Source organism: Leucopleurus acutus (genome assembly GCF_964270905.1).
Source record: "Leucopleurus acutus genome assembly, chromosome: 18".
NCBI lineage: Eukaryota > Metazoa > Chordata > Mammalia > Artiodactyla > Delphinidae > Leucopleurus > Leucopleurus acutus.
Genome location: NC_139160.1, coordinates 78,544,063 through 78,558,507, shown reverse-complemented (window position 1 = coordinate 78,558,507; position 14,445 = coordinate 78,544,063). Strand labels below are relative to the sequence as shown.

Below are 14,445 nucleotides of genomic sequence, written 5' to 3'. Positions count from 1 at the left end.
GAGGACGCGCTGCCCCAGGAGAGGAGCGCCAGCGGTCACAGCCCGCGCCCGTCCCCCACTGGGGGTGCGTCGGTCTGAGGGGCCGTGGCCCACCGTCTGCCTCAGAGCGGGCGCCCGTGCACCTGGGGTGCGACGAAGGCCACCAGGCTGACCGGGCCATCGGTGACAGTTGAGCTTCCTGCTGGGCTGGTCTCCAGGCCGTCAGTCTGTGCGTTCTTGTTCGATTGTAAGGACGGCGGTGCCCGCGCCGGGGACGGTGCTGAGGATCGGGTCGCTCAGGATGCGCCACTGGCCTTTGGGGACTTTGTTTCTTCCACCCGCACAGGGAGGCTGCCCACCCCCCCGCCTCTGCCACCCCAGTTACCGGCCTCAAGGATTTGCTGTCGGACCAGCCTGCCGCGTGCGAGGGTTGCGGTGCGCCGTGGACCCTGTGTCCGCGCCTGGTGGGTGAAGGGCGCTCGGGCGGATGCCCCGAGCCGCTGTGGGAAGAGCTGCTGCTCTAGGCGAGCGCGTCCCCGCGAGGGGCGGGCCCTGTCGGAGCCTCCGCAGATACAGACGTGACTCCGGGTCGGGATGCTGGTGTCACCCAGGCGCGCGGCTGTGACGCCTGCGGGCTGGTCCCACCTCGCGGGACTTGTCACGGGTTGCCTGCCCGCAGGTGAGGGCAAGGCCGGGAAGGCGGCACCCAGCCCTGCCCGCGGCCGGGGGGCCTGGATGCGTGTGCGGCCGTGAGCGCCGCCCCGCGGCCTGGGCTCCCCACAGGGAGGCATCCGTGTCGTCGGGCGCCCGTGTCAGTGTCGTGGGCGAGGTGTCTGGTGCGTGAGGCCGCCCCCCCCTCCCCCCCACCACGCTGCTGCGGCCCGGGGCACCTGCTCGCTTCCAAGCTCGCGATCCCGGAGCTGGTTTGCTCTGAGTGGGAGACGCTATCATGGGGAGCTCGTGTCACCTGCCAGTGCGGGGCCCGAGAGGTGTGTAGGAGACAAGAGGGCCTGGGGTGATGGAGGTATCGCCCTTGACCCTTCTCATGGCCAGACCCTGGTTTCTTGTTTATTTTCTCTTGTCTGGCGGCGGGGCTCTAGCTGGGGGTGCTCCCCGCGCCCCCATCCTCAGGCTGCGTGTCCGGGTCCAGCCTCTCCCTTTCTCATAATCGGTGCTGCCGGCATTTTGTCGAAACGCTTCTCTGGTGGCTCCGGTCAAGCTGAGAAGCAGCAGGTGGGAAGGTCTGGCCGCGGTTGGAGCGGGCTTCCCTGGGGCGGAAGGAGCAGCAAGGATCCCGGGCCCAGGAGCTGCTGGCCAGGTCTGCACATGCCCCGTGCCGACGGCCCGGAGCGCCGGATGCTCCCGCGTGGGCTCGGGGTCCCGCGCTGCAGTGGGCGACTGTCGGGGCTGAGCGCCCCACACCGACCCCCCAGCTGGTGAGCCATCCCCACCGCGTCCTGGGCTCTCCTGAGACGTGGCGGCCCTCACAGGCTCTCCCCAGGCTGCAGGGTCCGGGGGTTTCAGCTGGAAAGGACCTTGGAGACAGTGGATCCAGTTCACCTCCGCGTCTAAGGAGAGTCAGTTTAATTTAACCGAACGCTCGCTCACGGAAACACGCGCATCGTGCATCTTCCTGGTGGACTTTTCGGGAGCTCGTCTCCCCGCTGCTCCTCGTGGCCCTCATGATGCCCTGGGGCCGTGTCCGCCCCGCCCACTCGCCGTCCTCAGCCGGCGCCCTTTGCACAGCCAGACGGGTGGAAGCACAGCCTCAGCTGCTCCATTACCCCAGCTGCTCTGCCCCTCCTCCCAGAGCGCGCGTGAGCGTCCGCTTCCTTCCTAAAGAGCGGGGCTGAGGTTCCTGGCCTCCGACCCTGCCTGTCGCAGACGCAGAAGCACTGAGACGCCTGGGCAGAGCTGCCCACGCCTGCCCGGGGCCTGCGGCGCATGAGCGAACACAGCCCAGAGCAAACAGTCAGGCCCATTTGGGACGCTGCTCCCTCCAGTACCTTTTCCTTTTCTTTCTTCTGAAACAGTGCCTGCTGTCAGCGTCGTGCCCGATGGGCTGGAAGCTTCTTTAACTCTCTGGGACCTGAGCCGGGCGGCTGGACACGTGTGGATGCCACGCAGGGTCACGTGTCACCAGCCTGTGATCGGAGCCCAAGAGCTCCCGCCGCTTGTGGCCCCCCGTGACCCCCTGTCATTGTCACTTTCAGGGCAAGGTCCACCTGGCGCTGAGGCTGAGTGAGGTCATCACCGACTCGGGTGTCGTCTGCCACAAGCTAGCCACGCGGTAAGACGCGGGACGGCCGCCACGGCCTGTCTGCCCAGGGCTGTCTAACCCCAGGGAGCGGGGCGGCCCATGCTTTATAAACAAATGACTCAGGAGACCCAGACTTGGGCATTCCCCAGACGACTTTCTTAACATCCTTGCTCACCCTGGAGGTGACGCGTTTGGCTTTTGCAAATAACCAGTTACTCAGGGCGACGTTTAGGCAAAGAGGTTGGGGTTGTGGAAACGGTGAGATGGGGGCAGAGCTGGGGCCTGACCTCAGACCTCGACCCCGAAATCGGAGCTCCTTCTACCCTGTATGCTTGCTGAGTGTGCACATGTGAGTGTGTGCAGGTGTGAGTGTGAGTGTGCCCGTGTGTGTATGGGATCGGCTTAGACAAATGCCTGGGGTGTGAATATACCTTTTCCAGTGAAATAGGCTCTGGTCGGATGTGATGCAAGCAGCCGTGACCCCCAGATTGTACAGCTGAGCCGTGACCCCCAGGTTGTACAGCTGAGCCATGACCCCCAGGTTGTGCAGCTGGTGAAGTGACGTCTGAGGGAGGAGGGTGCGATGTGCCCATGACACCTGTTTTCCTGTTGTGCGTTTTGCATCCAGGTGTCAGCGTGTCAGTTTTTCTTTTTCTCCGGGATGTGTAACTGCAGTTGGGGCCAGTCAGCGTGTTGGTTAGCGCCTTCCTCACGGTGGTCTGTGAGGAGTGGCAGTGACGTTGACGGGCGGCTGCTGCCCTTCATCTGGCAGCGCTTCTCCAAGACGCCAGCTGCGGGAAGAACTGCTCCCCCTGTCTGAGCTGCTGCCGGGAAAACCGTTATCTCTGCGGATCCAAAATGCACCACTGTCCCAACCTTCCTGATCAACAGCTGAATGTGATAAAAATGCATTTGCCTTGAACTCTGGGCTTTGGTGCAGGGAGGGGACGAGTGAGCCCCTTCTCATGCTTCCAGCCCCAGAGGCAGCAGCCCCCCAACTGAGGGCGGGTCGGTCTTGTCCTGAGACCTCCTCCCACCTGCCCACCCGACGGGTCGCCCTGTGTGTTCCTCCCATGCGTGACCCACCCGCTGTCCCTCTGGCTGCCAGGACCCCGAGCCCCCGGGGGCTTCTCAGGGTGTCAGCCCCTTGTACAAGCTCTTGGCTGGCTCAGGGCTCTGTGCCTGTCCCTGGAAATGTGCCTGAAGATACTTGTTTAGTGACGAGTTAGTTCACAGAGGGAGGAAGATGACCCAAGACCAGGTTATAGAGGGAGAGAAGTGCAGAAATTCCAGAAAGAAGAGTGAAAGGGGAAAGAGTTGAAAAGATGCACTAAAGTCCCTGAGGGCCAGCCTGTGTAGCGGGGCGGAACACAGTGGTGGAGAAATGGAGAGAGAAGGGGCCACACGCTCCAGGGAGCAGGAACGGAGGAGACGGGCCCTCGGCCCGAGAGAAGAGGCCCCGTAACGCGTCAGGACCACCAGGCTCCCAAGAGGGGCGGCAGCCGCCCGGGCCAGCCGGCGTGCAGGAGTGAGCGAGGAGGCAGGGCACGTAGATCCTCGACATCCGAGTGTGGGGTTAGGGCTCTGCTTCTGGCCAGGACGGGACAGGGGGCCTCACCCCTCTCCCGCCACAAAGGACTAAGGAGCCGACGCCGTGTGAGCCAGCCGTGCGGGCGGAGGGCGATTGGCCCCCAAGTGGGGAAACAGACAAGGTCGCCGCAGGCCAGCTTTCATCCTGGAGGTGCATCGGCGACACGGCCAGCAAGGCGTCCCCAGCAGGGCCCAAGGCGGGTTAGGCAATGGGAGCTGGGGCGTCAAGGCCACCGTGGGCACGTTCTGCAGGGGAGGGGACCTCGTGGCACTCCCCAGACCTGCGCCAACGAGCAAGGTGGAGTCCCTCAGGGCTGGGCAGGCGAGGGGGCAAAGGGGCGACGGGACCATAGAGCTGGGGGTCATTCGAGTTTCCACCAGCCCAGTGGAGAGCCTGTGCTCACTCCGACCCTCAGCATGGACTCCAGGGGCCACACCGGGCGGTCGGGCCGCGCTGTCCCCGAACAAGGCTGCTGACGCCTCCCGGACAGAGCCGCAGACGAGAATTGCTCTCCAGACAAGAGACCCCGACCACTGACGGCACGGATGAGCCCAGAATCCGGGCACCAGCGACGTGAAGTTCACAGCGCCCAGCGTCCAGCCAGAAGCAGGAGCAGGAGCTGTCCAGCGACAGCCCAGGGTGACAGGCGCAGGAGTGGCAAGGGCGGTCCAAGAGCTGGAGTGACTGCGGTCCAGAACCCAAAGGGGGCCAGGCGCCGGGGCGGTCGGCAGAGTGAAGCCTGAGACGGGGTCTCCCGGCCCGAGAGGTGCGTTGCAGGCAACGCCCGGCCTAGGGCTCTAAGCCCCTGGGGTGCCAGGCGCTCAGGTCCCCACCGATAACACGGACTTCAGCACAGTTCCTACCTGGCAGGCCGGGCCAGGCGGACCTCTCTCGAGCTCCCAGGAAGGGAGGGCAGGGTCTTCGCTCAGGAAATCTCCACTGTGGATGAAGAATGTCAGCTGCGGGATCAGGAGACAGGGTGTTGCGGCCCCCAAGCCTGCAGCCGCTGCAGCTGTCCCCACGGCGCCCCTGAGGGGACTCCGTCTGGGAAGGCACAGGACGCCGGCCCCAGAGAGCTGAGGTGCACGTCAAAGGAACGATTCCAGCGAGCCCAGACTCCCGTACCTCACCACACATGGAGAAGCGCTACATTCCTTAACTGGAGATGTCGGGTTTTCTTTCATTAACAGTAATCTTTTGATGTTCTGACTACCTGGTCTTTGTTGCAGAAGCTCCTGTATATCCTGGCTTCCCCCCGACCTCTTCAGGGGAGTCCCTCCGAGCCTTCTGAGAGGCTGCGTCCCGGGCTTGAATCCTCAGAAAGTCCACCAAATAAAACAAGTGTCAACATTATTTGTTGTGCGTTTTTTTGCAGTCGACACCAGCAACATGTCCTCCGCAGCCGGGCTGCTTTTCCCTTTTCCCTGGTTGCACGCACACCTTCTCCTGCCTCCAGATGTCTCATGACTGCTGACCCGCGCGTCCATCTCTGTTTATTAGACGGGAGCCCCTGGGAAGCACTTTGCAGGGACTCGGAGCTTTTGGCCTGAGAGCTGTTGAGACAGCTGCCCTCCCGGACCCCAGGGTGGCCTCGAGAGATGGCCCGCTGGCCTTGGGTCCCCTCCTGACCTCCCACTTCCTTCCTCAGCATCCTCGAGTGCCAGGGCCTCCCCATCGTGAACGGGCAGTGTGACCCCTACGCCACGGTGACCCTGGCGGGACCGTGCAGGCAAGTACAGCCTCGGCTGGGAGGGAGGGCGAGGTCGGATTCCCCACCCCCCCCACCCCCCGGGAGAGCAGGTGAGCCAGACGAGGGTGTGCGATTTTAACGTCCTTTTGTTTCCTTTACTGCCTAGAGTTGCTTTGTAAAAAGAGCGTTTCTGAGCTTCACGTGGGGTATCTTTGGCTCAGTAAAGGGCCCTGATTTGCATACCATCTGGGGTTAGAGACAAACAGACACGCCCGTAGGCCACGTGACGTGCGTGCTGGGTGGCCCAGCCTCAGACGAGAGATTCGGCGTCAACAGTGTTTGTTTTCCACCCCGATCTTCCCCCTCGGATTACAGGTCGGAAGCAAAGAAGACGAAAGTGAAAAAGAAGACAAACAACCCCCAGTTTGACGAAGTGTTTTACTTTGAGGTTGGTGTTTCAGTGGCACAAATGCAGTTGAAGCGCACACCCCAGGGTCTTTGGCACAAAGACCCTCAGTCGCTTACTTCTGAGAGCTCTGGGGTGCTGTCCCCCCACGTGAAGACCCCCTCCTGCCCTGCAGCTCGAATTCCTAGGAACTGTCCTTCCTTCCCTGGGCAGAAAGGCTGTTTGTTGCTTCCAGCATGACCCGGTTTTGAGTTGAATGCTGACAAATTAATACTTGCCAGATTATCAAGACGTTGATTTTTGGTTTGGTTGGTTTGGTTTGGGGTTTCTTGGGTTTTGCCCGCGCCACCCAGTCTTCCCTGAGCAGTGGAGGGAGGATTGTTTCACCGGAAGTAGTGAGGGTCTTAAGGCAGAAGGGGAAGTGCATGCAGATGAGAGCCCCCGGCTGCCCCTCAGAACGCGAACCACCAGCAGGACGGCGGCATGGGGGCCGCGGCCCCGGTGACGCGCAGGTGGCCGTTCTCGCCCCGCAAGGGCCGGCACAGATGAGCACGAGGGGGCCTGGCTCCCAGTGCAGGGAGAGCGGGCAGCCAGAGGCAGCAGAGGCCTGACGCTCTCCCTCCGGCCCCCAGGTGACCAGGCCTTGCAGCTACAACCGCAAGTCCCACTTCGACTTCGAGGACGAGGACGTGGACAAGCTGGAAATCCGGTGAGCGCGGGAGGCGCTCGGGGTCGAGGCTCCGGCTCGGCGGGGCGGCCTGACTTCCTCTAACACTGGGGAGTGGATGGAAAGGAACTTCCGTTTTCTGGATTATTTTAACGCGAGGATGTTGGGTGGTGGCGAAAGGGCAAAGGTGGCGTGTGTTCGCTTTGCAGTATCTTCCGCCGGCTTGAAGGGCGAAGGCTCCGAGCCCCTCTGCGTGTGCAAGGCCTGGCCTGGCTCGCGGTCCCGCTGCTGCGGGGGCCTCGTTGGGCCAGGTCGCAGCGTCCGCTGGGGGACTCACCAGCCCTCTTGCCGCGCTGGCCGCAGCACCGCCCCCATGTCAGGGGACAGGTCATGAGCCTGAGGCTGGGGTGACCGCATTAGGTCCGATGGGCCCTGCTCACGAGAACCCTAGGGATTCTCCGGATTTGACATCACTTAAAATCCGCTTTCCTGTGGGTCAGGGTTGCCCGAGGCGCCTGAGGTTCGGAAGCTCAGAGGGGGCAGAATCGGGTCCCTCCCGCAAGCCCGGCCTCGAGCAGTGACAGGCATGGGGGTGGGGCTCCGGGCAGGCGGGCTTGTCCCTCCAAGGGCCTGCGCTGCCCGACCTCACGCTCCAGCCGTGCTCAGTGTGGCCTTCATGCCCCGTCCCGTCCTGCCCCGGGTTCTCTGGGGAGAGCTCGGGGGCGCAGGGACCCCGCCCCTCCTCACCGCCCGGTAAGAGACCCCGCACAACTGCTGTTTTCTAGGGTGGACCTCTGGAACGCCAGCAACCTGAAGTTTGGGGACGAGTTTCTGGGGGAGCTGAGGGTCCCGCTAAAGGTGCTGCGGCAGTCCAGCCCCCACGAGGCCTGGTGAGGGCACCCGGGGCCCCGCAGCGGCCTCCGCACGGAAGGGGGCCGTGCCAGCCGTGCCCGCCGCACTCAAAGCCCTCGCGTGTCCCGGAGACCACCGTCCTGCGCCCCGTCTCCCTCCCTCGTCTCCAGGGCGCCCGGTTCCCTTTCACCAGGGCTTCCAGGTCACATCGCGTGACAGGGAGCAGGTGCCAGTCTCGGCCGCTCCGGCCCCAGGCTGGCTTCACTCCCCACGGCCCCGCAACAGACGCTTGGGCGGGGACAGGTGCCCGCACCCCACGCCACACACCAGAGCCCTGCATGCCTGCAGACCCGGGTGGGTAAAATTTGAGTTGTGCCCTGGGGAAACTGAAATTCTTGATTCAGTGCCCCAGGCGACCCTGCTCAGCCAGCAGCCTGGCCTCGTGACGGGGCTGTGACGGGCGGCCCCAGTGGCCAGTGCCTCAGCCCGCAGTGCACCGCCTGGCATGTGCGCTCAGAGCAGCCGGCTGCGCCTCCGTCAGGAGGACCACTGGGTGCTTGTGTGCCCGGGGCCGCCCGCCCTGCAGCACAAGCCCAGCCCCCGGCGTGCACTTAGGGTGATTCCACCCGGGCTCTGCTCAGGGCTGGCCGCTGTCGGGTGTCAGTCTTCAGGGGTAAATTATTTCACCGCAGTTTCCTAAACTGCTCGTGACCCCCTCCCCCGTCCTACCTGTTCCCCCCACCCTCCCGCTCCCCACCCCAGCATCTGAGTCTGTGGCTCAGTGTGACCAGCGCAAAGTACACAATGTGGGGGACCCCCCAGGTGCAGGGACCCTGCGGGGGTGTCAGATGGGGGATGCCCGTGCAGACGCTGCGGGGGTGTCAGATGGGGGACGCCCCAGGTGCGGGGACCCTGCGGGGGTGTCAGATGGGGGACGCCCCAGGTGCAGGGACCCTGCGGGGGTATCAGATGGGGGACGCCCCAGGTGCAGGGACCCTGCGGGGGTGTCAGATGGGGGATGCCCGTGCAGACGCTGCGGGGGTGTCAGATGGGGGACGCCCCAGGTGCGGGGACCCTGCGGGGGTGTCAGATGGGGGATGCCCGTGCAGACGCTGCGGGGGTGTCAGATGGGGGACGCCCCAGGTGCGGGGACCCTGCGGGGGTGTCAGATGGGGGACCCCCCAGGTGCAGGGACCCTGCGGGGGTGTCAGGTTGGGGCCACTGAGGCAGAGGGACTTAAGCAGGGTGTCCTGCAGAATCTCCCGAGTCCCCTTGCCTCAGACCCCGACACAGCCTGTGACGGGAGGACCACCCAAGCGGGGTCCCTGGGGGAGCTGCTGCCTCAAACTGCCTTGTTTGTCTGTGTCCTGCACCAGGTACTTCCTTCAGCCCCGGGACAACGGCAGTAAGAGCCTGAAGCCGGAAGACCTGGGGTCGCTGCGCTTGAACGTGGTTTACACGGAAGACCACGTCTTCTCCTCCGACTACTACAGCCCCCTGCGGGACCTGCTTCTGCGGTCGGCGGACGTGGAGGTACCTGCGTGGCTCGCGCACCGTAGCCCCCACCTTGGGCCTGCCGTGTGTTCGGGACCATCTGGGTCTCCCTCTGCTGGGGAAGGGAGCCCTCACGTCCCCCGCAGCGAGAGCCACGGGACCCGGCATGGCCCACGCCTGGCGCTCTGTCTGACAGTGACCCCAGGGTCATGGCCCTCTGCTCACCGGCCCCGGTGCTGTGTGTGGGTGCGGGGGGGAGGCGCAGACCCGCCGGGCGCACGCAAAGCGGGGGGCTGGGTCTGGGACTCGCCTCCTTCACGCCCTGTCTCCCCAGCCCGTCTCAGCGTCTGCGGCCCACATCCTGGGCGAGGTCTGCAGGGAGAAGCAGGAGGCGGCCGTCCCGCTGGTGCGGCTCTTCCTGCACTACGGCCGGGTGGTGCCCTTCATCAGTGCCATCGCCAGTGCCGAGGTCCGGAGGACCCAGTGAGTGCCAAGCGCGCCCCGAGACCCTCTGGGGGTCCGGCCTGTTCAGGGGCTGGACGGGGGTCCGGGCGGCCAGAGGAAGCCACACGGTCAGGGTTCCTTCAGAGACACACTTGCGCTTCTAAAAATGCGCCTTTTCTCCTGGGAACTGGGAGGCACGTGGCACGGAGCGGTGAGCGGGGCACCGGGTGCCTCGGGGGCGGCTCCGTTCCTGAGGCTGGGCCCGCGGGCCTTCCGGGGAGGTGGGTTCTGCTGGGAGTGGCTCCCTGGGACCGTTGGCTCAGAAAGATCCAGAGCGTGACCTGCTGGAGGTGTCGTTGGGCCTTGCCTCCCGTGCTGACCCGAGGCCCTCAAAGCGCAGGGTGGGGGCGCACGGCTGCTGCGCCCTGGGGACCCGGCGGTGGCCGCGGTGGGTTTGTTACACGGCAGGCAGGCCCAGGGCTCAGGCCCCCACTCAAGGCTTCGGTCAGGTGGCCTCCCTGCCCCCCTGGACGCCTCCCTATCCGACACTGTTTTCCAGGGATCCCAATACCATCTTCCGAGGAAACTCGCTAACGTCCAAGTGCATTGACGAGACGATGAAGCTGGCGGGGATGCACTACCTGCACGTCACCCTGAAGCCCACCATAGAGGAGGTGAGGGGGGCGCTGCTGGCGGGCCAGAGAATTCCGAGGGAAGGGCAGGTGACACAGAGCCCGCAGCCCCAGGCCCCGCCTAAGCCCAGAACTGTGGCTTCCGTGTCAGCTTCTCTCCGGCTTCCCAAGGGGATCTTCTGAGCATCCCAGAAGCTTCCTTGTTTTCTCAAATTAGAAAAATACTTAAGCAAGTCCATCATTCCGCTAAGACAGAATGACACGCAAGAGAAAAACTGGTTCTTCCGAGGACGCCTCCTCCCCCGAATCCGCGAGGCCAGAGAGACAGCCCTGCTGCTGTCCCCCCCACCCCAAACCCCTGCCCCGGTCAGACACCCTGGGAGGAGTGACCCTCCATCTCTTACTGACACCTTCCTGGGAGGGGGTGTTTCCCCCAGAACAGTTTCACCAAAAAGCAGGTCCTTTGCGGTCCTTGCGGTCCTTTGAGGGAATTGAGAGTAGATTCTGGTTTGATCTGTGAGCCAAACCCCGAGAGCACTTTGAGGTAAAACGTTAATAAACTGGTGAAGCCTCATCCCGTGTCAGCCGCCGCGCTGCAGTCTCGAGAAGGACCGCCCCTCCTAGGCCAGGCCTCAAGCTGCCCCTCCTGGACCAGGCCCGCCTCGCCTGCCGTGACCCCGCCCACCTGGGCTCCAGGCTCCACTCACGCACTGCGTGTCTCCAACGCTCTCCGCAGATCTGTCAGAGTCACAAGTCCTGTGAGATCGACCCCGTGAGGCTGAAGGACGGTGAGAGCCTGGAGAGCAACACGGTGAGGCCCGGCTCGCCCTCCAGCGCCTTGGACGCTGCGACCCCCGGATGGTGGGCGGTGGCAGGCGCCTGAGCTGCAGCGGCCTCGGGGGGCCACCCCCCCCCCGCCCCCGGCGCCAGCCACCACCTCCCCTGCTCTGTGCCCGGCCTGCGCCTCCCGCCACCCATACCCGGGAGCCTCCCATGGTTGGGGGCGTCTCCCTCAGCTCAGCAAACACGGCCCCCAGCCTGGGCCACCTGTTGCTGCTCCTGGAGCTCTGCCCCAGTTTTTAAAACAGCCAAGTCCCTGTTTCCACCTTTCCGCCAAGTCTTTGCCTCTAAAGAGCAGAGCCCGGTCCTGGCACTCGGGAGGCCCCGTCGCCGCGGGCACGGCCTCTAGGCTGCCGGTCGATGTGGGGGCACAGCGTGCTACCTCCACCCGCGTCCCTGGCTGGTTGCGTGGGTCACTGTGATTGCAGCGTGCTGCTCCTGGCCCACGACGGGAAGTCTGTCTTTGCTGCTCTGGGACCCCAGCCTCGCCCTCGCCCCTCCTGGCGGCCGCGGGGCACGGTAGCCCAGGGGAGTCTGGAGCAGACGGCACTGAGCCCCCACCCTTGCAGGAGAACCTACGGCAGTACGTGGACCGCGTCTTCAGCGTCATCACCACGTCGGGGCTGAGCTGCCCCACCGTCATGTGTGACATCTTCTTCTCCCTGCGAGAAGCGGCCGCCAAGCGCTTCCAAGGCAAGTGCGCGTGGCGCCCACACCGTGGGGACACCCGCACCCCTCACTGAGCGGAGGCCTCCAGGCAGAGACGGACGTTCAGGGCCCCGTAGCGAGGGTTCTGACCCCCACACCGTGGGGACACCCGCACCCCTCACTGGACGGAGGCCTCCAGGCAGAGACGGACGTTCAGGGCTCCGTAACGAGGGTTCTGACCCCGTAGCCAGTGGGCAGCATCAGGCACCAGCATGGGGGCTGCATGGCGGGCAGGGCCCCTGGCTCCTGTCTGCACTCGCCCCTGTGTGAGTTGGGCCCCAGCCCCACCCGGAGGCCACAGCCTAGTGGTTCCCAGTTTCTTCCTGGCCCCCGGTTATTCCCTGCGGCTCCAGCAGCCCCGGTGAGTCGCTGTCTGTGTCCTGGCCGCAGATGACCTGGACGTGAGGTACACGGCCGTGAGCAGCTTCATCTTCCTGAGGTTCTTTGCTCCAGCCATCCTGTCCCCCAACCTCTTCCAGCTCACACCCCACCACACGGTAAGTGAGCACCTGTCCCGGAAACTAGTCAACCAGACCTCCTGACCTTCCGGCCCCCTGGGCCAGCAGGTGGCCGGGGCAGTTCCCGTGAGCCGAGCCGGGGAGGTGCAGGTGGGTCGGCCCCAGGTGGTGGCTGGGTTGTGAACGTGCCACATGCCCTTACGTCTTTGTCTCAGGAAGGTTTCAAGACGTTCTAATCAAAGTTGTGTTGTTAAAACCGCTGGATGGTGTGACCAGGGCTTCCTCTGTGGGCTTTTGTTATGACGTTACCCACTGCCCACACACAGGAGGATGGAGCGTGGATATCAGTCATCATTCAGGCCACGTGGTCCGCAGATGATTTCTGAGCTCCCACCGTGAAAAGGCCCGAGGCCCGAGCCCTTGCAGAGAGAGTGCCAGGGGGCCACAGTGCCAGGCGGAAAGCCCAGGGTGATGGGCCCATTCCTGGTTTTGCTGGTTTTAAATTAAGCCTGCGAACCGTGTGGAGGGTGAGAGGCCCCCAGGCTGGGTTCCCGGGAGACTCAGGCCCAGGGTTGCCAGGGGGATCCGCTCCTTTGCTGGAAGCGTGGGGTCTGGGGTCAGGGGTGGCCCGAGAGCCCGCATTTCAGCAGCTCGCAGCCACCTGGGTTGGAGGGCCCACAGGGACCGCCGACTCCAGCGCCAGTGGGTTCACCTGCTCACTCACGGACGATGCTCGCTCCGTGCAGCTGTTAGGGGTGTCGTTCGTTCTGTCGGCGGCGGTTCTGGGCTCATTCACGACTCAACTGTGAGACCGTCCCCTTCCCGTCTCCGGCAGGACCCGCAGACATCGAGGACGCTGACGCTCGTCTCAAAGACCATTCAGACTCTCGGCAGCCTGTCCAAGTCCAAGTCCGTGAGTCACTGACTTGAGTTCTCTTTTCAACACGAAGGAGGAGGAAGGAGTGGTAGGACGAGGAGCAGGCACTGCCCAGAGTCCCCGCGGGGCCATGGGGGGGGGCCTCACCGCATGGAGGCGTCCCCTGTGGGCAGTGACCGTCCCCTGTGGGCAGAGATGTCCCCTGTGGGCGATGACCATCCCCTGTGGGCGGTGACTGTCCCCTGTGGGTGGAGACGTCCCCTGTGGGCGGTGATGTCCCCTGTGGTCAGTGACCATCCCCTGTGGTCAGTGACCGTCCCCTGTGGGTGGTGACTGTCCCCTGTGGGCGATGACCGTCCCCTGTGGGCAGAGATGTCCCCTGTGGGTGGTGACCATCCCCTGTGGGTGGAGACGTCCCCTGTGGGCGGTGATGTCCCCTGTGGTCAGTGACCGTCCCCTGTGGGCAGAGATGTCCCCTGTGGGCGATGACTGTCCCCCATGGGCGATGACTGTCCCCTGTGGGCAGAGGCGTCCCCTGTGGTCAGTGACCGTCCCCTGTGGGCGATGACCGTCCCCCGTGGGCGGTGATGTCCCCTGTGGTCAGTGACCATCCCCTGTGGGTGGAGACGTCCCCTGTGGGCGGTGATGTCCCCTGTGGTCAGTGACCGTCCCCTGTGCGTCCCCCGTGGGCAGCTAACACTCCCGCTGCCATGTCTGGATCCACAAACCATGTCCCCTTGGCTGTAGGGACTGCGTAGCCCTGCCACACAGCCGGGCGTCCTCGGCCTGAGCACCTTAAGGAAGTCGGGGTGCTGCCTGGTGACCGAGGGCTCGTCTACGTGGGGCCAGCGAGAGCCCCTCCTTCCCTGGGTCTGAGCTCATTTTACCCCATTTGGTGACAAATCTGCGTCTCCCCTTCACGGGGGCGTCCTGGAGACTGACGACGTGCCAGGGCCCCGGGGGTCCACCCCGTGACAGCAGCAGCAGTGTGGGCTCTGGGTTCCCCGCACACAGGCGGTGACGTGGCCTGTTCCTCAGGGACGGGCCTGTCAGGCTCTGTCTGGAAAGGGTTGAGCCATGACCTACAGGATCACCCCAGCTCTCCCCACTCTGTTCTTTGTGGGGCGGAGTGACCCAGGCTCTCAGCACTGCAGACAAGCAGCCCCCTGCAGGGCAAACGCTCGGCTTTCTCTGAATCCGAGGGACACAAAGCCGTGGGCCAACGCTCTCCTCCATCCGTCAGCCCCAGCGTTTGTCGGCTGGAAGCCCAGATAAACAGGCACCTGCTGGGCTGAGGTCTGCACAGACTAGCTCGTTTTCACACCCAGGGTAGCAAAGTGCCGTCATGCGGACACAGGTCCCCCCGGGCCCCTCTTGCCGCTGCCCCAGCTCCTGGAGGTGAGGACCCCTCCCATCCCAGCAACCGCGTCTGGGAGCCACGCGCCCGCAAAAGGTGTTGAGTCGTGCATGACGAAGGTCTCACCAAGGACCCCGTGTGGTTCGCTTTTTGAACACGGCTTGAGTGGAACCCACCCTGCAGCGTTTGG

The 14,445-nt window shown here is 64.5% G+C and overlaps 1 protein-coding gene across 1 annotated transcript in view; it reads left to right on the top strand.

The window, feature by feature from the left end:
- Positions 1 to 14,445, top strand: part of RASA3 (RAS p21 protein activator 3) — an 86,322-nt gene that overhangs the window by 58,680 nt on the left and 13,197 nt on the right. Inside the window, exons 5-16 of the mRNA XM_082859204.1 lie at positions 2,193 to 2,269; positions 5,479 to 5,559; positions 5,896 to 5,968; positions 6,559 to 6,635; positions 7,379 to 7,483; positions 8,822 to 8,978; positions 9,274 to 9,422; positions 9,943 to 10,057; positions 10,752 to 10,826; positions 11,425 to 11,548; positions 11,954 to 12,060; positions 12,857 to 12,934. Coding sequence (XP_082715330.1) covers positions 2,193 to 2,269; positions 5,479 to 5,559; positions 5,896 to 5,968; positions 6,559 to 6,635; positions 7,379 to 7,483; positions 8,822 to 8,978; positions 9,274 to 9,422; positions 9,943 to 10,057; positions 10,752 to 10,826; positions 11,425 to 11,548; positions 11,954 to 12,060; positions 12,857 to 12,934 — 1,218 coding nt within the window. The remainder of the gene's footprint in view (positions 1 to 2,192; positions 2,270 to 5,478; positions 5,560 to 5,895; positions 5,969 to 6,558; positions 6,636 to 7,378; positions 7,484 to 8,821; positions 8,979 to 9,273; positions 9,423 to 9,942; positions 10,058 to 10,751; positions 10,827 to 11,424; positions 11,549 to 11,953; positions 12,061 to 12,856; positions 12,935 to 14,445) is intronic.